The sequence below is a fragment of the Phoenix dactylifera genome, chromosome 14 (assembly GCF_009389715.1).
Source record: "Phoenix dactylifera cultivar Barhee BC4 chromosome 14, palm_55x_up_171113_PBpolish2nd_filt_p, whole genome shotgun sequence".
NCBI lineage: Eukaryota > Viridiplantae > Streptophyta > Magnoliopsida > Arecales > Arecaceae > Phoenix > Phoenix dactylifera.
Window position 1 is genome coordinate 15,642,429 of NC_052405.1, and position 25,118 is coordinate 15,667,546.

Below are 25,118 nucleotides of genomic sequence, written 5' to 3' on the forward strand. Positions count from 1 at the left end.
TGTTATATTAATCAAGTTAAACCAAGTTGAATAGGAATTTTAAGATAAAAAAAGGTTGGGGCAGTTTTATTTAATTAATATTTGTTGGATTAAGATCTCAATCATTCATAAATTTCAATTGCACACTTATACAATTTGATGAGATTAAAATAATTACATAAACATATAAGTAACCTATATGAAACATAAATATTATTCATTATTTGGTTGGGTTAGGTTAGGCTCTAGTTGGATCGCAGTCGGGTTCGGGTTTTTGAAGGTTAACTTTAACAAATGCTGCATAAAGTCGGGTTGAATCTTTCGAGCCTAATCCAAGTTGCACCCTACGCAGCAACCCCAGATTGGGAGCTCCGCAAAAGCAATCATACCCTCTGAATCTACCAGCAGAATCCGGCCGAGCAAGCTAATGTCGCCGGACTCGACTTTCAGGCGGCGATCCGTCTCTGCAGCAACACTCGCCATCTATGGTACCATGACTCTAGCTCCCAGTGCAAGTTGATATGCTGTTCTAGTCTGCTCGGGACCAGAGAGCCTGCAGGAGACTAAAACAAGCAGTACAATTTAGAATCTCAAATTTGCTTGTGAACATGGATCCCAAAGCCTTAGCAGATTTCTTGGGTCGGAGGGCCAAAGCGCCTTGGAAAATTTGGAAATGCTCATTTTGGATGGGTTAACTCACTATTGCTTTAGCCGTATCAGTACTGTAACAATGTGGAATTTGATGATGATGCCCGTTAACTTAAAAATGCTCTTCCGGGAGCCTCCGGAGCCTTAAAAAAAGAAAAGCGGAGGGGGCTTCACGGGTACAGCATAGAGTCAGGGTTTTAGCCATAACAGCATAAAACAATATCCCATATAAACTATTAGTAATACTATGAATTTAACCAGAGGATTCCATCAATTAAAGAAGCTTATTTTTTTGATATCTTAAATGATTGGAAATTCGCATTCAGTTGGAACCCTTTATTAACATTTGCTGAAACGTTATAGAACCTTTTTTTTTATTGGAAACTAGAAAATGGCTAAGCTGCCCAATGCCCTACAGATAATGGTTACTTTGGTCACTCAAAAGTAATGATCTTGCTAGGAGAGAATCTGCTGCTGGAAGCTCAGCTGGATGGCTGAAAGCTAAGGTATGATAAGCATTGATCAGTAGAAGCAACAACATAACAGCTGATATTCAGGTTGTAGAGCAAACATTGAGCCATGGTGAGACAGAGACATCAGATAGCAAAAATTGAGGTTGTACAAATTGACTGCGCTAAAACTGCCATGGGAAGACCGGAGACACCATAATTCAAAGTTCGTCGTACCGGTACCGGACTCCGTACCGGTGACGCACTAGCATAAGCATACCGAGTATCGGTACGGTATGCTACACGGTATGCCAGGCATACCGACACTGGTGTACCGATACCGGTATCCACTGGTACCGGTACCGGTACGTTCGGTACCCACCGGTACTGGTACCGGTACTGACGTATAGCGTACCATGCACCAGATAGTGTTCTGTCAACAGTTTGGCGGAGACTTCAACTAAGAAGGCAAATACTCCATCAAAATTGAACAACAGGAAAGCTTAAATCTGATAAATGCATGAAAATAGAGTCATTACAACCTAGTGGCGAATTTCATGTGACGCAATCATTTATGCTTAGAATAGTAAAAATCATGGACAGTTGCTTATATAAAATCAATTCCTCAGTAGAATTTCCTTTAAATAATCTCCAAATATGCACCTGCATAATTCGCAAAAACTAGTACCCGCTATAGGTAGAGTAAACTAAATCACATGACAAAAGCAAGCCTAGCGTCCTTCTCAATCAATGATAGAACGATACATGGTTCTTGATTTCTCATTTCCTGAAGACAAGCATTAGTAATGCAATCAAACAACTGCAAGTAGGACACAAAGGTGTGATGCGCTGAGTTTTTTGCATAAGTTTTCTTGTTTCTTCCTCTTCTCATTTCACTCAATACTTTCATGTTTGTATCAGATTTCTGTTCAAGCTAGTGAAGCAGAATAAAGACAAGTACCCATGTGATTGATACCTTCAACTTAGAGAACTCCAAAGAAGGGATTGGCTATGGCAGAATTCAACTCTGATCCAGCAGAATTCAGGACTGCCGTATCAACCTTGTCCCTAGGTAGAAACAGAAATTCATTGTCATCAAGCCTTTGAAAGCCACATATCTCGAGAAACTCAATGCCTCCACGAAGGTTACCAACTCTATCCTGTTGAACGAAATTAGAAAGAGAGTAACCAATTAAATTTTTAAGGAAATGAAGAGTCAAGCTAATGCAATATGAAACTCATGGAATTTCTCAGTTACCTGAAATGTTGGATTATTTAGCCGGATCTTTCTGAATTTCTCTTCATCTGGATTTTTGGCAACATTGCCCACATAAGTGAGAAGCGTTTGGAAAGCTCTCTTAACTTTAGCATCCTCATCCTACCAGATTGAACATTAGACAGTTGGTATATAATGTGATTCAACAGCAAGCAACTATGTACCATAATTTATCCGTAAAAGAACAACATATTTGCCAATTATATAGAAAAGTCCTTGTACTAAACATTTTAACCATCATGTCAAAATCCTTTTCAAGCCAGATGCTTGCCCCTAACCAAAGAACAAGCATTCAGCACAAGAGCCACATTCTGTGATGCATGACACGTGCAAACAAAATGATCAAAATTTTGTGGCTACATGCTATAAAGTTGCATCGTTCTATTTTATGCAGTATTTTTTGTAGGAATGAAGGAGAGCCTTGGCACAATGGAAGGTTGCTCAATTGTGACCAAGAGAGGCCGTATTCAAAACATAGACACAACCTCTCTATAAGCAAAGGTAGGCCTGCATACGTCAGATTCTCCCCAGAATCAACAATTGCAAGAGCCTTGTGCATTGGACTGCCCTTTTTTTTTTATTTGTTTTAGAGGTGATGTCAGTCTTATGAGTTGGAAAGTAGCAAAAAGTGAAGTAGATGGTGAAATCGTTTGAATGAGCAATTTTGACATGTTAGCCCTCTTTCTCCAACCTAATCCCAAAATGGTCCCTTTTTCTTCCAAAAGTACATGTAGCACATGGTTTTGATTATTAGACAAAATAATCCTATTATTCAACTAATTATTGATTTGACTATTGTCATCTAAAAATCAAATAATTGGATTATTCTGTTCTAATAACCAAAAAAGGTGCTATACGTATTTTCACAAAAAAGTGAACCATTTTGGGATTGGGTTGGAAAAAGAGGACTAAAATGTCAAAATCCCTTTGAAGTTTGAACAATTCTAGAAGACAGATAAAAGAGGGCAGCCAGTGCTTAAATTTACTTCGTTGATTAAGAATATGAGACTTTAACAAAAAGCTCAAATGCATGTTGGCACTTTTCTACGTTTGAAATGAGTAACAGATCCCAAATCTCAGCCCATACTTCTCAGAGAATTTATGAGAAAAGGTAAATGAGACTGAGGATACCTTGTGATGTTGCTTAAGAGAGCGTAAACAGTCTCTCATGCGCTCTGCCTTCGAAGCGGGCCTAACAGGTAAGAAACTCTGCAAATCGTAAAGCATGTGTGCCCATAAATAATACAGTTTTACTCGGTGTTCCACACACACCAAGGCTTTTAACTTAATTAGGAGGCTGTAGGAAATTTATTTGAATCAATTGGATTAAAAAGTACCTTCTTCTCCTCCACAGGTGGTGAGCTGGGTTTTGCAGCTCCAGGGTCCTCAGGAGGCAGCCCAAGTTTCCGCCTTCTTTCTGCCTGCAGAAAGATTTTATGTGATGGTGCTATGGGCGATAGACCTCTGATGTTAATATAGATAAGAACCAAGCACTCTAGGACAAGAACAGGGCTACTATATAACAATAGCCCACTATCCAAAAACAATGGATACGATCACTGACATGCAAACATTTGATGGTGAAATAATTAAGTCCAAATTCTTTTCACTGCAGATTCACATGATACTATCATATGTTCTCGATACATTGATACCTCCTGCTTAGGACATACATCAAGCCAAAGCAAGTTATTGAACATTCCCGGTGTCTTAAAGGAATGTTCGATGCATTAATGTCAATGACTGTAACTAGAAACAATGAAAAGCAGCTGAGCTCCAAGAAGCATGTCATAAATTGTAGGGAGTAATAAATGACATAAATAACTACTAAGGAAAAGATATTAGTTGGATATCCAATAGAAGGTTCCCGAGGATTCTACTAGTACAAGTGTATAACAGTTAGGCAAGTAAATCTTATCTGCCCCTTTACTTATCCAGAAAAATGCAGCTATGCATAAGGTAAAATCATAGGCATAGCAACTAGATAACTTGCATTCTTATGGACTTGATTCAAACATATTGACATTGCAGTCCAAGCTTGTCAGCTAACTAGTGTGGTTTATGCCCTTTAGGTATCTCATCACACAATAATACAAATACCTAAGAGGTATAGCCCATTATTAGTGTATAGAGAAGCACTGCCATTATAGTATGTGTTCATCTCGCAGAACATACTATGTTCATCAAAATCTCAAACTTCCATGATCAAGTTCATCAGTCAAAGACCCAGCATTCATTCTTTGTTCCAACCCTATTATTACTTAACCTCAAATTAACAAGATATACTTATCCCATGGGTTGAACTCGGATGTTTTAATATGTTTGCCACATAAGCATGACATTTTCAAGTTTCACCATAATCTTGTACTCAGTTTTACAAAACTAATGTAATGGATTAAAGCCTTCCTGAACTGCAATATGCAAACACATGGCACACAGGATCACTTCCTAGACTTTAAAGTCATAATTGTTGAATCATGAATCATTAGATCCCCCCACTCAGAACAGACAAGCAACAGAAAAAGGATAAATGAAAATATCATTTTTACTCGCATCACAATTAAGCATCACAGTGATAACATTTTTACTACTACAATCAGTTCAAAAATCATCAAAAAAATAGATCATTCATAAAATTATAACCTATAATAATCATTATACAGACAATTAACAAAAATTAAGTATAAAAGTGAAGGCAATAGAAATATAAAATGGATATCTTATATTCTAGAAGATGATAGCTTCCAAACAGCAAGCAGAAATGAAATGGTTTGCAGAATACACAAAGCCAAAATTCCAACAGAGAAAAGATCTAAAAAAAAGGACAGCATGACAAGGCGGCCGACCTTATCCTCCTCTAGTTTCTGGCGAATTTTCTCTCTTGCTCTTTTCTCTTCCTCTTTCTCAGCCTTTCGCAATGCCAACAGTCTGTGCAAGAAGGAGATGCACTTCTGAATCAGTCCAGAAAAGATGAGTGATATGCCAATTACTAGCATTATGCCAAAAATCAAATAATCATTGTCCAAGAAGAGCTTTAGGCTAAAACAAACCGTCGTCTTTCATTTTCCTCCTCAATCCGCTTGGCTTCCAAAAGTTCCTTACCAATGCGTATTCTCTCCTGCAATATATATAACAGCCAGGTCAAACTATATCCTGAAATCATTATCAAAATGTTGAGCAAGTGCCTTGAGTGCAGGTTTGCAAAATTGAAAATAAAAAAATAAAGTTACAAGATAATACATAGCTTCCAGCAATCAGCAGAAAGAGAAGGCAAGAAAAGTACAAGAATATTCTTAAAATAAAGAAAGATTTAGTAAAAACTTCTTGCGAACCACAGTTAAAAGAGAGACCCCATGCAAAGTGCAAACAAATTAGTCCTAAATAGAAGGTGCAAATGGAAAACAATCAAACCGTCCATGCTGACACATTAAACCACACAATTTAAGATGTAATAATAACAGTTTCCCTACAGGTCAACATGTAAGTATGAATTTGAAATCTGTACATGTCTCTAGGACACCTACAGTGTGTAATTCATTGTTTCTTGATGGGCCTTAAAACATGCATAGATTGAATACTTAAAATCACATTCTTTATAAATCTTATGCTTCCTAAAACTAAATATCTTATATATCATACCCTTGTTCGTCGAATTTGTTATTATAGCTTCATATATTTGATTGTCCTGCATTATAAAAGTCTATTTGGATTTGTTTGACTATATGCCAGAATTGTTGAAATTGCGTGGCTATTTTTCTTGCTCAAAGAATATAAGATTAAATTTACAAACATATAAAAAAACCACCATGCTGCAATGACATAGTCAATAATTGATTTCAATTTAGATCCTATGCTAAAACCTAAATTAGGATCTTGATGACTTCTCTCTGCATGCAAACTTTGAAAAAACACCAGAAAGTATGTCAATAAGTTGATCCTTGTTTGATCTAAAGAACAGCTTCCTTGAATAAATCAAAGTGTGGTTCACTTGGACCTCAGTCCTTGACATTTATAACCCTATAGGAGACGAAGAAGCACATCTTCAAATAATTATCTTCCTGACCATCAATCTCCAATTTATATTTGTCATAAGACTTTCAGTGCAAGTTACTAAAACAGTGCATCAAAATCACATTAACAAGCCAAAAGAGGAAAAATAGCATAGAAGGAACAAGGTAATACCTTCTCTCTTTCTCTTTCCGTCCTTTTTTCTTCTTCTTCTTTCTTCTTGCGAGCACGTTCACTGCAAGTACCAAAGACATCATAATGATAGATGCACCCATATCCACCAGGTTATGCCCAACTTTTGAGTTAGCGTTGAAAGCAAACAAAAATGCCATGTTTATCAGGAAAAGTCTGAATCCAATATACAATAACCATAACATCAAGCCCTGTCCCAACTCTTTGGGGAGTTAGAACCAAGACATAGAAATAAAATCAATTTTTTAATTGCTGATGTACCAGCCTGTACAGGGTTGCTGTATATGGTATTAGGACAGTGAGGGTGTAGTATGCCCCTGTACTGACACATGGTATAGGTGTTATGCCAACTCCAACAGCATACCATGTATCTATACAGGGATGTACCATATCACACCAACCCACACTGGCAAGGTGCTGATATACCAAGACTTGACACTTGAATAATAACACAATGCCCTATGTCAACATATGATGAAACTCAATCTTATAAGGACAATATATCACTCCAAATTCAGCAAAATGATCCAGTTTATTGAAAAGAAGACTTTAATGCAAGGATAAACAGCCAATTCAGCATGCCAGTTAAAGCCTACTGAAAAGCAGGGCAAGTAGCAAGTATATGTGCTCAAAAAACATTAGGCCCATATGGCATGCTTGTTCTATATAATATGTTAGACCAGATCTGAACAAGGTCAACTTTGACCAATTCATCATTTTAACTCTCATCACTCTAATCTAATCTAGGTTGGGGAGGCCTGAATGTGGTCGATATACATTCAAACCCAGCTCACTATACCTCTATATGCTAACCCATATAGTAGGAAAAAAGGCAACAACATGCTTTACCAATCATTAGCTGTCTTGAAGCTCAGAAGTAACTTGAGTTTTTGTGATATGTGAATGTCTAATCAAGAAAAAGAAAATAAGAGAGAAGGAGAGGTGCGGGGTTTGAGTTGCCTAACTTTTAGGATACATAGATTTGCACGTGATAGTTATAGCCAGTTTTAAAAAGAAAAGCAATATTCATGAAGATCATTATCTGTTATTTGAATTGGTCTTTATGAAACCCCAGAACTTGGGTCTTAAAAGGTAAATCTAGCACTAACAAATAAGTCCCCTGTTTGCATTTGACTTGGCAGATAGTTTGGATACTTGGGGCATCTTCAGTGTATTTGCCTACTCCTGATCAATCCCCACTTTGTTGGCTGTCCCTAACCCACCACTTTCCACATTCCTCTACTGCCTTGAGCAAAACTCCAAAGATGCTTTTGATTTGGTTAAAATGGAGGGTGGAGGTGTATTCTTAGAGATTTTGGTGGCAGCAACGTGGCTGGCTGGACCTATCTACAATTGTGTTGGTTTGGCCTTCTCAATTAAAGAGGGGCAGTAAGAATACAGCCCCATATTTTGTTTATTATTCAACGCCAATTCTGCATATAACTACATTGCCAAAGTAAAATGCCTGAAGGTTGCACAGTTCACACTTCAGCTCATTGAATGTTGAATAGGCCTGGGCAGACCATAGCTTGTCAAGAAAGAAATTAGGGGCAGAAATGAGCCACCTAAAATCAGGCCAAGCCCTGACCAATGCCAACAAACGGAGCATGAGATAATCCAATGGACAAAATTTCAGAACAGTGACCAGCTTTCTTGGGCCCAAACCCCGATAAAGTCAAAAGACAGCCTAAGCTCATTTGATCAAATCAAAACCCTAAGTTTAACCCACCTAAACCACCCAAATATTAAGTCTCTTAATTGGTTGTGTATGGTCTTAACTTTTAGCATAGAAAAGATCAAGCTATCTAGGAAAGTCGATATCTAATAAAAATTGGAGTACTCAATTGACTAAAGTCCAGTTCTCAAGTCAAAGCCATCTTGGAAACATGTAAGATAGTTGATTTTATCATTTGGTTAAGAGTCATCCTACAATTGAAGCAGAAGAAGTTCATCATCAGAGATGGCCCTAAATAGGAATACCTGGTGAATAGGGAACCACAAAGCTAAACCAAATAATTCGGAGAAGTCATGGTTATGGCTATCGACATTGCGAGGCACAAAGTTTAAACAGAAATATCTTTTTTTCATGATGGATTGCACATCATTCACTAATTAACTTTTTCTTTCCTTTTCTCCATTTTATTATCTTCTATTCACCATCATCTGCATTAAACCCACCAATCCTTACAACAGTACCCGCTCTGCTTGCATAACCAATCTTAACTGTAATTTTATTTGACCCAACTAAAACCAATGACTTGTAAATTGTTACTCCATCATGTTGCTAAGTCAATCAATCCAAAACCACCCAAAACTTCACCCCACCACTCGTCCGACATTATGACACCTAACCGAATGATAGCCCAATTAAAACTGAAGGAGAAGGAGAAAAAAACTTTGAGGAGATAAAAGCATCTAAAAAAATCACATAAATGTGTTGGGATGATAATTGAGAGAGGATGAGAAGCAACTATTGCCACTAAAAACATAAATCATGAGTAGGATAGACCCAACGTCAAAGACTAACAATCCAAAAAGGGTAACGAGATCAAAGTGGACCGACCTAATGTAAATTGACATAGACAAGAATTTGGTTACAAAGTTCGGGTTTGTCAATGTAGTACTTCCACATTAGCCAAGGTATTAAGTTTATGCTGATCAACACTATTAGAAAGTTCTGAACCCTTTAGCTTCCCAAGCTTGAGCTCAGAAAATCTTTATACTAGCACCAATGATCAAGACCAAGGCCAACTCCAAGTCAGATGAGCATAAGCCCAAATTAAATAAGTTGAGCATGGAGGTCCTTAAAAAAAAACCTGGTCTATAAAGGCACATGTAGGGATCAAAGTTAACCTTAAACCTTTTGCAGGTTTCCGAAATTTCTTGAGTTCATCGATAATTTCAAGAGTCTACATAAACATATACAAGTCGGCAATAAGTTATTATGCATGTTTCTGGCAGCAGTAGATCTACGGTCCGCTGTAATTTTAAATTTTATATAAACTGGATTATCATGTTCAACAGACATGAATATAGTTTTACGTTGGCCATCACTAGTTGAACTCACTTTCAAAAGATTCCAACTCTTTGCCCATACCTAAAAGTTGCATCCAAAATCTTTGGTGTTGTTGCCATTAAGAGACCTGAGGCACGTGCCAAAAAAGCTTGTTAAGCCCTCAAAGGGTGGACAACAAGTCCTATGGGTGGGTCATGTGATTGCACGGGCATGCCACCGACACTAGATTAGTCGGAAAGGGAATAACAAAAGAAGGATAATGATAGTAGCGTGGATCCAAATGCCTTGACCTTCAAGGACTTCTGCTACTGTCATACTGCCTATTCAAAGAGGAAGAGTTAGAGTGTAGCCGGGGCTACAAATTACTCTACTACTATAGGTAAACTAGAATTCTACTAGGAAACTAAAGCATAGAATTTAAAGAGCAAAAGCAAAGATAACTTAAAGATAAAGACAAAGGTGAAATCTGATTAATTGGCAAATCTAAAAAATATATTTTTCATAAATTACTTTCAATTATTTATACTAGAAGACAAAGGATATGGTAACCGCTCACTCAGCCAACATCCGGCCTCTACTTCTGTCTGCCCTCCACTACTCACGCTGTCATAATAGCCAGATTCTGCATCGTCTGTCAAATCAAGAGTCATGCTCAATCAACCTCAAATCTACAAGAATTAAACTTCGCTCGGCCTACCCATAATAGTACACCCCGGTCATCTCTCCTTTTACTTGGTCTACATTGCGATTCCCCATATGAAGGTACCTTTAAGCCAACTTGGTTAGCTTCCTCTATACAATGTCTATAGCTTTGGCTTTTCAAGTGTCCTACCTTCCCTTTTTAACTCTAGGTGAGACAACATGATTTAAAAATTTTCAGTCTTATTTGGCTCAGGACTTGGGATCCCTATTCAAATTACATCCTAGAGCTACGTGTATGATGATCCCCGAGTGCCAAGATGTGGTATAAGTAGGTGTCTAAGACAATTATAACTAAATAGTAGGTCTTTGACATGGCCTCCAAGAGTGCCGCTTAGGTGTCTAATAACACATTAAAATAATTCCCATTTGGAGAGATAAAAATCTTCTTCTTGTTTAAGAATCAATCTAAAGAAGATTTAGAGGGTTGCTCCATGGGTGCATAAGCTTAAACAATATAACCAAGCAACATACGACTCCTTAGCAGGTGAGCCTTGGTCCAATAATAAGGTTGCTCTATTGTGACCTAGAGGCATGAGTTTGAAACATGGAGGCAACTTCTCTGCATATGAGGGTATGGCTACGTACATCTGAACCTCCTCAGACCCCTCAGTGGCAAGAGCCTTATACATTGGGGTGTTCCTTTTTAACTTATCTCCTTATATGCCAGTTGATCTTCTAGGTCTCAAGAGTAAATGCCTCCACTATACAAAGCTGGTCAAGCTTTTGGCACCAATATAGAGGTTGACATCATGTACAGAAATGGTCATAAAACATTCTTATGGTTTGATTAATCAGACTTTGTTTCATAAAACTAACTCCATTCAAGGCTTGTTGACTAAGAACTAAAATTGGCAACAAATAAGAAGTAATATATGATCAAAGACAACCTATACGGCTGTTCAAGAAGATAGTCAAACTCGAAGGGTGAAAAAGAAGGAAAGAAATTCAAGAGTATCTATGAAATTCCTTGACTCGAAGTGACTCTAGAAAGTGTACTTGACTCGACGACTGTTTTGCTAAATTAACAAGTTGCGAAGATTTTGAAATCCCCCTAATTTTTTTTGTCTTTTCCAACTTAGAAGGTATTAATATTTCATGAAATCTATATTCCAAGACAAAACATGTGATATGACATGGTAGCTTGCATTATTGAACAATGATAGCTATAAAAGAATCATATTTACCAAACAATAGACCATAAGAATCTGAAATAATAACGACTAGTGTTGCCATTTTCATAATAATTTAGAAGAAGTAAATGAGTTTCAGACATCTTTAGACACTATCACCAATTTCAAGTCATGATAGATTTTCTAGCATGGCATATAACAACACAACAAAACAAGATCTTTAAAACGAACCGTAGCTCTTGCGCTTTCATCTTCACTTCCTCCGGAGTTAAAGAGGGTGTGCTGGTTTCAGCTTTGGTATTAACAGACACCTGAGAGCAAATAAAACATAAAAACTAAATGGAATAATTTTATATAACAATTATTTCTTTCCAGAGCATAAATATGCCAAAATGGCAAGGGAATGTCTCAAAATTAAGGAAGTTGCCTGTTGTCATATCAAATATTAGGTTAACAAACAACTTGTATGATAGCATAAACATTTTATAAGAATCAATATCCACATAACATAAAACCTGTTCAAAAGGGAAAAAGCCAAATCATCAAGCAAAAAGCCCAAAAGCACCTTAGAAGACAATAGTCAGTGATACAATCATGAAACTGTATTTGGTTGAGTGGTCCCATTAAAATGACACTGAAAAGACCCCATAAGAAATACAAATAATAAATGGCATACAAATCAATTTGTGTGCTGGTTTCAACATGGCATGTTAACTGGGTCCCAAGAGAATGCAGAATTGCAGATAGTATATTACTAAATAAGGACATAGTAATATTATTGTTTAATAATATGAAGCCTATATTCTATTTGTCTTCTATGATGATTTATATCAAAATATTCTTAAATCTAAGCTAGGAAGCACGTATAGGGATCATATACAGCAAATTTTGAAAAAACAGGGTACAATATGGCGAGGATACATCAATGAATATATATGATTCCATATAAAGATACATGCATAAATTTGCATACATATATATATGTGTGCATGTGAAAAAGAATCTACAAAGTATAGTAGGCTATCAATACAATGTAGCCCATGCTTATACAGTGGCATCAACTTTTACCAGCTCATCACTTGGTCATCATTCAAATGCATAGACCGAAATCTATACTTCATATTTGAATATTAACATCATAGGCTCCAAAATTGACCATTCATTGTTGAAAGGTTAACATGCAAAAAAGTCCTTCCCCTCATTTTTCTACGTATCAGATTAGAATCTCCAGTATTTTCAAGAAGTGTCTGGATTATTTTTTTAATGTTGCAAAATAGGGACCTTAATACAAGCATTGGACAAGTGTCCAAGAAATATCCAGTATCAGTACTAGATACATATTTGATATAGAGAGGGCATGTCATTTGAGTATCCATGCTTCCTATAATCTAAGACTAAGGCATACATTAAGCAAACAATAATTGATAAAGGGATATAACAACGTGCCATAAGGAATAATTTGTATCATATTATTGTTGCAAATGCAATAACAAATTCTACAGAGCAATAGATGGATGTATGCTCCTAAAAATTGGGCATAGTTCCTCAAATTTAATGTTGACATGCATTCAATGAAATGCAGCCCACATGTATTCACTATCTTTAACACCAATGATATGCCTAGAGCCCAATTGATCATTATATTGAAGGTTACAATCTCGCATGCATAAAGATAAAGGCGCCTTATCCCACCTATATGGGTTTAAGTATCCTACTTTGCCATTCATGGCAATCAACCTCTTAAGGATTTAGGTATCGCTATCGTGCCCATAGAGGCCAGAGGTTCACATGGCACATGCAACATGCCATGCTGACATTCTGCACAGGCTAGCACTCTGTATATGCAAGCAAAATAGCACTCACACACTTCAACGCATGCCGGCATGAGTTTCCTTGGATTTTATTGTTTTTTTTTTAAAGTTCGGTACTTTCTTCTTCTTGGTGCACTAAAGAATTGTTCATGCATTAAAACAATATTTTAAACCATCATATCATGCCATAAAGTCAAGAATGAGAGCACGTAAGCATGCTAAACATGGCACAGTTATCTTTTAAGCTAATATCATATTCTAATAATGTATTACCACTTGTGATCATTCATACAACATACAACATTAGTACAAAATATATCATGCATTGACAAGTTATTTCTCATACTTAAATTCAAAAAGTTAACAATTTATTGTGCTACTGGAAAAGAAAATTAAAAAATATAAAAGAAGATGTGGATGAGGGCTCATTTTGCTAGAAGTGTATAGTTGGCTTTGATTTGTTCAAAAACCAAGTTTTGGGGCATGAGTTTACAAAGTCCTGCTCACCACCAGTCTCCACCTCAAAACTGTATCAGGAGTTCCTCAAATGGTGGGGAAAAATAACTTGAGCCTCTTAGGCTTGGTACAAGCCACATGGAACCATTTGAACCTTTTATACTTAGCATGATCCAGTACAGTCAACACCAAGCCATACCGAGTAGTTTGCTTGGTATTTAGTACCCTCCACATCCACAATACTAGCAATAGCTCAGTGTCGAGTTTGTCATCTCGGTACTGGATCCCATACCGGTACCATTCTATTACAGTGTCAGTACACCCAATACAGAGGCCGGTTCAACGTACCGACACTCAGTATGCCTCCTGTATCACATAATTTGGTACCGGTACGGTATAGTATGGTCGGTACGTACCAGTACAGCAAACCTCTGTAGACCATCATGAACCCTTGTCTCAAATTGGAAATTATCTTCAACTCTCTTTTCACTATTGGATCTAGGACTCTTTCATCTCTCTTATCCGTTCTGACCCTTCAATCTATAGGACACCTTAGCGCAACTGCATTGACCTATGTTGCACATGCCTAACCATCTTAGATGGCTTTCCTGATCCTCTTTTGGTGTATCTATTTTGATTTTTCAAACTATAGCATTCCTAACTAGACAACGAGGATTATCTTTTCTGGTTTTACCATATATCCATCTCCCCATCACATCCTGCCATACCAATCTTTTTGTATTGTGCCCTCTGCAGTGCCCCATATCTCAATCTGTAAAGAAAGGTTTCCTAATCCTTTATGCAAAATTTCCTACATACTGCACAGCACTTGAAAGGTATATCTCCACTTTGTCGAACTTACTTTAGGTTTAACAGAAAAATCTTCTCCCTGACCAAGAGGATCATTTCAAATCTTGCACTCATAGATGTAAATATTATATAACAGGGAACATTCACAATCAGAAGTAGATTTTCCTATCTTTCAATATGTAAATTCTGAAAAGCATGCATTCATGTTCCACAGCTTTCCTGACCTGCTCCTCTCTGATCACTGTGTCATCTTCTCCGTAACTTCCCTGACCATGTACATCATGATAAGTATGGGAGTGGTACTCAGATCATGTCCTGCATTTAGGTATGTATTCCAATAGCAATTGATCTTGCAACTTCAAGATTATAGTTTGTATTGTCATTCAACCATGGAATTTGTTTCAGAAACTAGTTATTTGACTTCAAAAAATATATCAAATATTGTATGCATAAATTTATTTTTTTATCAATAGGAATTTTTAGGGAATTAAGTGGAAAAATTTATGTGCTCAGATGTCGAGGCTATAAATGTTTCACCTCTGGTAGAATGCAAAGAGTTTTCTAATGATATCAAAAATGCACTGTTACTGATCAATTACTTCCAACCAGCTAAGATAAGAATTTGTTATGCTTCGAATATGGATTGGTGCACCAGAAGAGAAAATTGTTATCATGTCAAAGTATAAATTGACATGACATATTACAGTAACCAGTATCACACATTGAAATGAGTACGTACCAGAGGCATCTGATCAATATCAGGATCATCTTCATGATCTGCAACCCAATTTATGGCAGCCTCAAGACTGCTGTTACCTGTAGAAAAAAGGAGACCATGCAACCAGTGAATCCATAATCTTTACAGGAAACATGATAGGAAAGGAACTGAGGCACTTGTATTTAATTATCATTGTGCAATTAATGAATGTGCACATGCATACATTGCTGGATGCATGTCTTTAGGGGTTACATTGTCTTTACCATTCACCACAGAGATAACTATATACTGTTGCTCATGTTCACTACAGAGGCAATCAGAGGGACAGGATAAACTTTGGGTCCCACCTGGAAATCAAGTGAATTGATGGATGAAAATCATGAAATAAACAGCAGGTCAAGAGGGGCAGGATGGTGTTTCTTGTTCATGTTTTCAAGAGGGTTTTCAAAAACATCAAAATGCATGATCTTAGAAGCCAGCCGGCCAGAACATGAGAAAGTGCAGAAATTGGAGCACCTTCATTGAGTGGAAACTAGCACAGTAATTCTAAGATTCCTAATTCAAGTCATCATCTTCATACTTCTCTGCTCGTTTGACATGATAGAGGCATCATCAATCCCAAAAATTGATCATAATGCCATGGCAGTTCTGAAGGATATTAGCAGCTCATACATGTCCCATATCACATGTCAACTTTTCAAAATAATTTTTTTTATGGATAACTTAGTTATCGATCTACATTCAAGCCCTATATTCTCTGTCATATAACAATAATCATTAATAGTACTGATCTCATTGCCCTACACTAATATTTAGCATTCAAACCAATTTTGTTGGAACAAGGTTCTTCATACCACCATTGCCAATTATGAGCTCACAGATTTACATTCCATAGTAATTGTAGCTCTGGAGACACATTGACACCTCCAAGCTCTCTTATCTTGTGAAGAACAAGTTGTTAGATCATTTCTTTGGTGATAAGATGAATATTCGTCATAGATCCTCCTTATGATCTTATCTTTTATGGATCTCATCCTCTACAACTGAGCATTTTTAATATGAAAAACAAGGAAAGAAGGAATCAACTCATTACATATATATATATATAGGATCTTTTTGTGTGTTACTTCTTGGGGCTTATATATGAAAAGGGAGCTAGAAAATTGGCAATTTTGAAGGAAGACATTCATTGACAGCCTCATAAGCGCATCAAAAAAATCATCAGCCCTCTTCTATAATGTTTCCATATTAACCCCAAACATTCATAATCGAAACTTGTCAGTGTGCCTAGGTAGAATTTCTAAAGAGAAGATAAGCGCAATAGGAAAATCTGCAAAGTAAGGTAATCTTGTTGTGTTGATCTAGACTAGGTTTACAAGGTATAGGAATAGGAAATGTTGGGACTTAACAAAAAAGGGAAATGGATGTTCAATAATCTGCTTTGTAATAGACTAGATTAGAACACTTCCTGGAGGGGATAGAAAAGGTAGAGGTTGAAACAGTTTGGGTATGTTTGCTTGCAAAGGATTAGGTTTCTTTGCTTGTGCAATAAAAAAGGGGTCATGAAACCAATCTTTCATTGCAAACAAAAATTCTGTTTTTAATTTTAAAATTTTGAAAATTATAAACATGTTTTGCATCATAAATTATTTTTATTTTTGAAATGCAAAAAAAAACAAAAACAAAAACTAGAAACCTCTTCTAACCTTTGATAATGGCAACGGCAATGGTGGCGGTGGGGTCATAGTAGCAATAGTTGGCATGGTGGCAACAGCAGCAATAGTAGTGGTCATGGTAGCAGTGACAGCAGCAACAACAATAGGGATGGAGGTGGTGCAGGTGGACGTTGTAGCGGTTGTTGTGATGGAGATGGCAGCAGTAGTGTGGCAATTGCAATAGCGGTGGTGGCGGTAGCACATAAGAAAAGGGCATGGCTTCAAATGGTCTAGAGAAAGGGTATTCAAGAGGTGGAGGCAGTCTACTTAAAACTTTGAGTTCCCTGATTTTTAAAAAAGTGAAAGCAAGATTTTCTTATTTTAATTTTTAAAAAAATCATAAGAATAGTTTTTCAAATAAAAAACATAAAAAGTAGTACCAAACATGTTTTATTAAAGTAAAGAGGTTCCTTCTTTAAGATTTGACCTCGCCTCAGCCCAACTTCAGCCCTCAATCAACAACCGATTTCCTCCCCTTCTTAACCCTCAAATCAACCTCCCCTACTGTTTACACCACATCTAGACCGATTGTAATCTAAAGGCCGACACAACAAAGGGGGTGCATACCGAATGAAAGTGGTTTAGACCCAAGGGAGCAAGAGTTAGCGGCCTATGATGAGGCTTTAGTGAAGCAGAATCCAAAGAGGATAGTTACACCACGCTTCCTACTATTCATAGCATAGGAGGAGTGAAGTAGTTACACCCATGACGTAAAAGGGTAGCACCACTTATTATGTATGGGAGTGGGAGTAGTGGGCCATATGGCAAATAATAGCAAGGATAAATATGCAAGAGGAGTAGTGGCACCTATCTTAGCAATTACAAGAAGTCACTTATAAATATCAGATTGTAATGTTGATAAAGGACCTTTCGATCCCCAACATATCAATCAATTTTAATTTACCTTCACTTATTCTTCCATTAGCTTTACTTTTTCCTGCATTTTATTTACCAGTAAGACTCTACCTTAGGAGTAGTATTAACATAGGTCTCTCCTACCATAGCCCAGGTTACTCCCTATCCAAATCCATCTTCTTCGAACAACGTTGTGACTTGTGACAGTGGTAAAAGTTCTTAAAAGTCAAGGGACCTGAACCCATGCTACTCTCGCATCTTCCCTTCGATCACCTTCTTTTTGGTTTCTCTAATGCCGGTGACACACCCATGCACCTACCCCTTGCTATTAGACTTATTCTGCAACTTCTCTGGCAAGTCAGCCAGCCCAACAAGTTCTATGGCACGCCCAGAGGGACTGCAGGCAAACATCTACTCATTCTCTAGACCCAAACATCATAGCCACAAAACAATCCTTTTCTCTAGTAGCATGAATACCTTTCCTTTCCCCTCTCCATCTTAGCCATCAATCCAACCTCCTTTTCTTTGTACCCATGCACAAACCCCATAAAAAAATGTCTTTCCTCCCATTCTCTACCCACTCCTCATTTAGATCATCAAAGCATATTTCATCTACAAGAAGGTAGATACATTTTAAGCTCTTATAAAAGTTTGTAACCAGTAAATTAGTGTCAATTGTCTCAGGTTCTCAACAAACTGTAACAATTGAATAGAAATAGTAGAACAGGACAGTGCAAAACGACAACATTTTAATCATTTATGATGATTCTTGCCCCAACTAAGACATGCTCATGGATAATATCGCTTTTCTAAGGGGACAATGGAGTAATAATTCTCCACATGGAGGAAATTATGGCATCCATCTTTGGACTTAATTCCTAATCCAAAATAAGCTCCTAGTTATAGACATACAATCAATAATAAGCAACAATTGATCTAGAAATCAACAAAAGTAAAAGAGATGACTATTCCACATCACCCGTTACTCCTTTCCTCCTCCAAATTACTTCTCTCTTTACCTTGTTGCGTGTTGTATGCTAAAGGAACTCTAGGGATGCAATAAGATTAGAAAATCCACTAATTGGCACCACCCAAAAATAATTAGCAGCTGCATTAGAAACACCTTTAAGTTATCAGATCCAAACTAAATATTGAGCTGGTAAGCAGAATTGGTTACAAATCCAACCAACATGTCAAAATAAATAAACAATGATATACATATTACACGAAATAGAAATAATACTAAAAATAAGAAAAACTAGTTTAAAGCATTATGGTAAAAGTTTTACAAACAAACTTGTCATTAACTATTTGCCCAATATTTATTGTGAATACATGATAAAAAGTAAAATATACACCAAATTTAAGTGGTTCTATAACATGCTTATTTGGGTAAACATAAATTTGAAAATGTGTATGAATTTAAAATATGAAACTGATGTATTTTAATTGACTATTTATATAATCAAATTAATTGTTTGAGCAATGCAATGCAAATGTATAGTGTAAGTACGTCAAACACATTCTAATGCATAATTAAAAACATCAAAAAATATTAAAAGAGCTAGAATCCAAAATTCCCCCTCTTAATGGACCAAAAGAATTGCACAGGCTAATTTTTAAATTATTAGGGTTTCCAATATAAATCTCAAGCCATGTGGCCTAATTCTTTTAACTTAGAATTAGCAAAAGATATATTATAAATCTGATATATCATCATATGTTAGCTGATTGGTTCCAATAGTTGGCAGTGCCATAGTTCATTATGGTAGGTCATGTATTTGAGGAAACACTCTGGTTTGATATGACTTTCTGAATATTTTCTTCTAGTCTGCCTGAGTTTGCTGGGTTGAGCAAATTTCAGCTGGATCAACCAGTTTTCGCCGCGTAAGTTGTTTGTCCTGCCCAATATCAAACCCAAACCAGACCAGGGACCATATCACTGATTTACCTGTTCAATTTGCAGGTTTAGCAGTTCTAATAATATTGTGAGATCAAGCCATCACAAAAGGCTATGTTTTGGCATGAATAACAGAAGCCAATTATACGATAATGGTAACAGCATGCCCACAGGCACAATGCCATTGTTGGGATTGTACCAGATGACTATCTCCATTCTCCACTTCTCTCTTCCCCAATAATGCCAAAGATGGCCTCAAATGGTTGTGATAAGGCTTGATGATTATGCTTATGGCTATGGATTTTGATTTCATGATAGAGCACAAATTCTATATTTAAATGCAAATCATCTATTGAAGCTTAATCACCACATGTATGCTCAGAGAAAAGTAAACTCAAGAATTCATCCGCCTTTAAACTTTAAGATCATCAAGGAGGAATTAGCATAGTGATGGCAAGAATAAAGCATAAGAAGCAAAGCCTGCCACAGCAAAATGAATGGCTGACCACAATTTGTATAACAAAAAAAATAAACAAATGAAAGGAGAAACTGCATTTAAGAAACTTACCAGAAAAGTGAAGCGCTCTTGTTGCGCGACCTGTTGGAAATCCCATTGACTCAAGTTCAGCAAGAAAATTTTTATTGACCTCTGGGACAATCATCTCTAGTACACATGGAAAAAGAAAATAAATAAATAAATAAATAAATAAAGCATGCTTGCAGACAATGACTGGAAATTAAATTAAGGAAAAATGGCAAACAATTATGTTTTTGTTTTCCCTAAATCTAAAAAGAAAAGTGTATCTTCATTGTATAGGTAACTTGGTACTAAATGAGAGCATATATAAACCAAGAAGGAGTATTCATGACTCATACATATATATGTATGTATGTATGTATATATATATATATCGTACATATCTGGATTTGGCAGAGTGCAGTATATTGTGCCACTTAATAGCATACACAAATATGAAACAATATACAACCATATCGATAAATATTAAAAAAGTAAGCTAGGCAAACTCTGTTTTTTCCCTAAAACAAACTACTCTGGTTGGTTACCCAATGATTGACAAGCATGTTCTAGACTTTTCAAAACCATTTCTAATTGTTAAAACTTAAAAAACACATCAAATATGATGATTCTACTTCTAAAAGGCATTCATTACCAATAAGTAAGTAAGTAAACAAATAAATAAATAAATAATGTACCGTTTAAATTTGCGTTATAAAGATGCCTAGACATGTGAATTCTGTGCAAACAAGAATTCTAGCTCTTCCAAACAACTCTGGAATTTTGAGTCCATCCAATTTTGTTTATAATGCCGTAACCACCCATATTCATCATTCCTATTTTACATCCACATCTTGTTAGCTTTCATTCTGCAAATGCTATATGTGATGGGACCATCTTTAGAGAAAGAATGACTCAGGTGCACAAGTTCACCAAAAATCACTAGCTTGCAGAAGATATTTTTCTTGCTTGTATGGGTAATTGAAGCATGCAAGATCCCATTAACTAGGAAATAGAAACCAATTTTTTCTCTTGAGCTAGCCTATTAAACTGCATGGCGTAATTGCAATATCACAATTTTGAAACCTTGTCTCATTTTTCAGTGCACCTAAATCTTGATTTGAAGGAAATTTTTGGTCGCATTTAGTGCTTAACCTACCAAGATAAAGTAATGCACTGGCCAAGCACATGTCTAAGGATCCTCATGTGAGCTTGTTACCCTCTCCTGGAACTCCTGATCCCACTTCAGCACTTAAAACTCCCTATCATTCAAACAAGACCTAAGAGGTTTCTTCCCACTCCTGTAATGCTTCTTGTTCTCTACATCAGAATGGCTTTAAGCAGCTAATATAGGTCTTTTGCCTTTTGATTAAGTCATTTGCAACTCTATAGCAGTCATGCGCAACCATTATTTATCATGTCTGAGCCTGGTCCTCTCAGTGTCCCTTTGCAAATGCTACACTTATTAAGCAATTTATCCATGATTTAATTACCTATACAAAGTTTAGATCATCAAAAAAAACATCTTAATGTTATACAATAAATGTTGTACGTGGGATGATGGTTTTTTCACTAAATATCACTTCTACTTATTTATTGAAGAAGCATGTTGCCCATTGACTAGCTTGTTTCGAGTTGAATGATGACAAAAGTCAAAGGTCCCAGGGATCAAAAGATGGCTTAGCATTAGAAAGCTTTTGTAAAGGAAAGCTAGGTAGCCAAGCCTAGTTTTCCCAGGCCCAATGAAACCACCTGGTTTCATTCTGAGAATATATGTATTATTCCATAAATACCCTCAATTCCATGTCCACTCATCCTTTTTTCTTTATCATGTTTAACTCTGGAGTAATTCCCCTCTCTCAGTCTCTTCATAACTTTGACCATTAGTTACTAGAAGTGGGCGCAAATGTAGGAGCATGGATACAAGGAAGCATCTCATATAACTATAAAAACAACAACAACAACAATAAATGCTTAAGAAGCAAGTGGAGGATGAGTCTCTAAGGAGATTCTAAGGTGGATTCACCACCCTAGATAGATGTTTCCTGCTACTAAGCTTTGACCTTCCTCTCTCTAACTCTCCTTTACCTTCTCCCCCTTTCTTTCTTCTCTCTCATCTCTCCATCCTCTCTTCTCTCTTTCCACTTCTTTTCAAACTTATGATATACTTCCACCTTTTGAGACAAATATTGTGTATTGCTAGCCTATAGATGGCCCTCGCTATACTGATTAGATGATAGAAATTTTCAAAGCCTCCATCAAGTTTCATATTCCTCAGGTATTGAAATCAAAGCACATCATAGCCCTTCAAATGGGAAATCCAAGCATAAACACAAAACAATAAGTACATAACTCAATTAGGGGAGTTTTCAAAAAGTGATAGATCCCATACAAGGTGGCTCCAAGCCATCAAGGAATATTGACTTCCAATATAATGCATTGGAACACAACCATATCAAAGATCCTAAGACAACATCTCATGCAAATCAAAAACAAGAGATCATAGATAAGATACAAGTGACCAAAAGCCACAAACAAAGAAAAAAGGGCAGGATCTTCAATACCAGTCATAGCTGAAGACGTTGGAATCAAAGTCATTGGTGTGATGGATGTTTTTGCAGAAACATCCAGGAGAAACATCTTCAAGATGGATAAGTTGTTTTATGATGGACTTCTAAGATTTCGGCCATTGAAAGTGCAAGAAGGGCATTAACAGGTTCATCAGAGGGCAAGACAGGTTTCAGACTGGGTGGGGCATGATAATTAAGGTCTCAAGAAGAGAGAAAACAAGATGAAAGCAGAGAGGAGAGAGGACAATCGAAAACGAAGAGAAAAAGAGAAGCAGGAACAGGCTTGGACGTGGGAATGGGCTTGGAGTTATAGTTGGATTAGAATAGTGATAGACTTCTTTTTGTATTTCACTGGGAACTACAGAAGCCACTCTCCACCAGACTGCAATGACTTTAATGTTAGTTTAAAATAACCATAAGGGAAGCCACTCTCCACCAGACTGCAACGACTTTAATGTTAGTTTAAAATAACCATAAGGGGTAGGAAACCCAAGAGGGAAAGCTAGGCGTGGCTTCCTAACTTCTTTCACCATTAAAACCTTCTTTCTTAAAGCTTTCTTCAAAATGACTTTCTGCTCAGCTATAGCCACCCGAGCCTACATTCTGATAATTATTTCTATGTTTTAAAGAAATTAAGTGATGATACAAAAGAGCATTGTAAAGTTAAAAAAGTTGGCATAGTCCCAGGTCATTTGACTCATTTCTAAAAGATGAGTTATATAAATAAAGAACTACCAATACACGATGATTGTAATTAAAAAAAAAAAAAAGAGGATATGTTCTCATTTCATGATTTCAGTCTCCCAAATAATACAGTTAGATGGCCAATTTTCAACCTTCCCTGACTGCCCTAATAAAGGTTGGACCATTTCATTTGCTAAATTGCCTGATAGCATTGTTCTTGTAGTGTCCTTGGATGTTTAACTGCCCTTCTTGAGATATTACTCTTGGTTAAACCACTTTCAATGTTTTTGTCATGTAAGAACAAGTGTTAAGTGCCCACACACTACATGTGTTGATGGAGATGTGATACTTCACAGGCTAATCATAACTCTCAAATTAAAGCCATGCGTCACAGGCTGTCACTGTCTCAATGACCTTGACTTTCCAGCTGACTAAGAGATTCAGCTTTGCATAAATTTTCGAGAGAGATTTAATGGTCTGCTCTATATTCCCTTCCAATGCACGTGTAATGCTATTTCATTAAAAAAAAGGATCACACAAGGATAAACTCATAAAACAACAGCAGCTATTAAACAACAGGATGAGCAAATAAATAGAAGGAAGAGCAGAATCCATCTGACATTCTAAACCAAAAACAAGCATCATACAACCTAAAGAAGAACAGGCCATCCACAAAATCAATCAGAACTCCAACAAGAACCCTACTATAATGCACCTCCCGCAGCACGTAGAATCCTATCAACGCAATTAACTCTGAAAAGAATCACCTTCAACCTGGTTACTCTCAGCAGGAGCCACAGCGCTCTCCTCCAACTCCATAGCAGCCTTCGGCGCCTCCAATTCAATCGGCTTCGCCGTCTCCGAGGTCTTATCGGCGAAATCCGCATGCCCTGTCCTCTTCGTGTGCAGATCGGTCTCCTTTAACCCCAAAACCACTCCAAAATCACAAGTTTTTTTCACAATGAACGAAATCCCAAACCCAAAACAGCAAAAGAAAGGAGGAAAGGAGAGATCTTTAGGGAGATTTCCATACGATTTTCGATCGACAAGGCTTGCCGCAGGTGGTGCAGACGAGATTGAGGACGGCTTCGGTGGATTCGGAGAAGTTGGTGTGGGAGGTGAGCTCCGCGTGCTGCTGGGCCTCCTCCACGCTCTTGAGGTGGGCGCCGCAGTCCCCGCAGCGCAGAGAGAGACCCGCCATTGCAGAAGGGAGAGCAAGAGGAAAGAGAGCGAGATCGAGATCGACCGATGGAGAAGTAGACAGAAAAGTCGCAGAAAAAACCCCTTGTTTGGTTCCGAGTCTCTCTCTTTGTATATGTGTTTGGAGCAGGACACTGATACCTTTCGTATCGTTTCGGCTTCCGTTCTCCTAATGAGAGTAGGATTCGGAGTTGGTGAAAGGCTATAACTTGGATTCTCTTTTTAACTTTTTATTATTTCTTTGTTTTCTTTTTTAACATGGCGTGATAAAATTCAGGTCAATCCAAACTCTCTCCTATCCGATATTAGTTGAGTTTGGATTGGGGTATTTGAATTTGAAAGGTTGATATGGTTTCTCCACCCAAGAGGAACTTAATTGCCATTCAACTTGGCAAGCTCAAGTTCCCAAGTTGCCCAAGGCCAAGTCTTGGACATCCAATTTTGATGGTCATGTTCTAGAAAGACTAGAATTAAGGGTTTTC

General features: G+C 37.1%; 1 protein-coding gene across 1 annotated transcript; it reads right to left on the reverse strand.

Moving 5' to 3' along the window:
• Positions 1-1,660: 1,660 nt before the first annotated feature.
• Positions 1,661-24,778, reverse strand: LOC103695657 (chromatin assembly factor 1 subunit A-B). Its single transcript, XM_008777031.4, has 12 exons — positions 24,470-24,778; positions 24,204-24,354; positions 20,234-20,329; positions 15,217-15,293; positions 11,632-11,711; positions 6,535-6,595; positions 5,403-5,470; positions 5,199-5,280; positions 3,690-3,773; positions 3,484-3,561; positions 2,335-2,454; positions 1,661-2,236 (listed from the first exon to the last, which is right to left on the reverse strand). Exons 1-12 carry the CDS (start codon positions 24,635-24,637, stop codon positions 2,060-2,062), a joined length of 1,242 nt encoding a protein of 413 aa, XP_008775253.2. The 5' UTR covers positions 24,638-24,778; the 3' UTR covers positions 1,661-2,059.
• Positions 24,779-25,118: the final 340 nt, after the last annotated feature.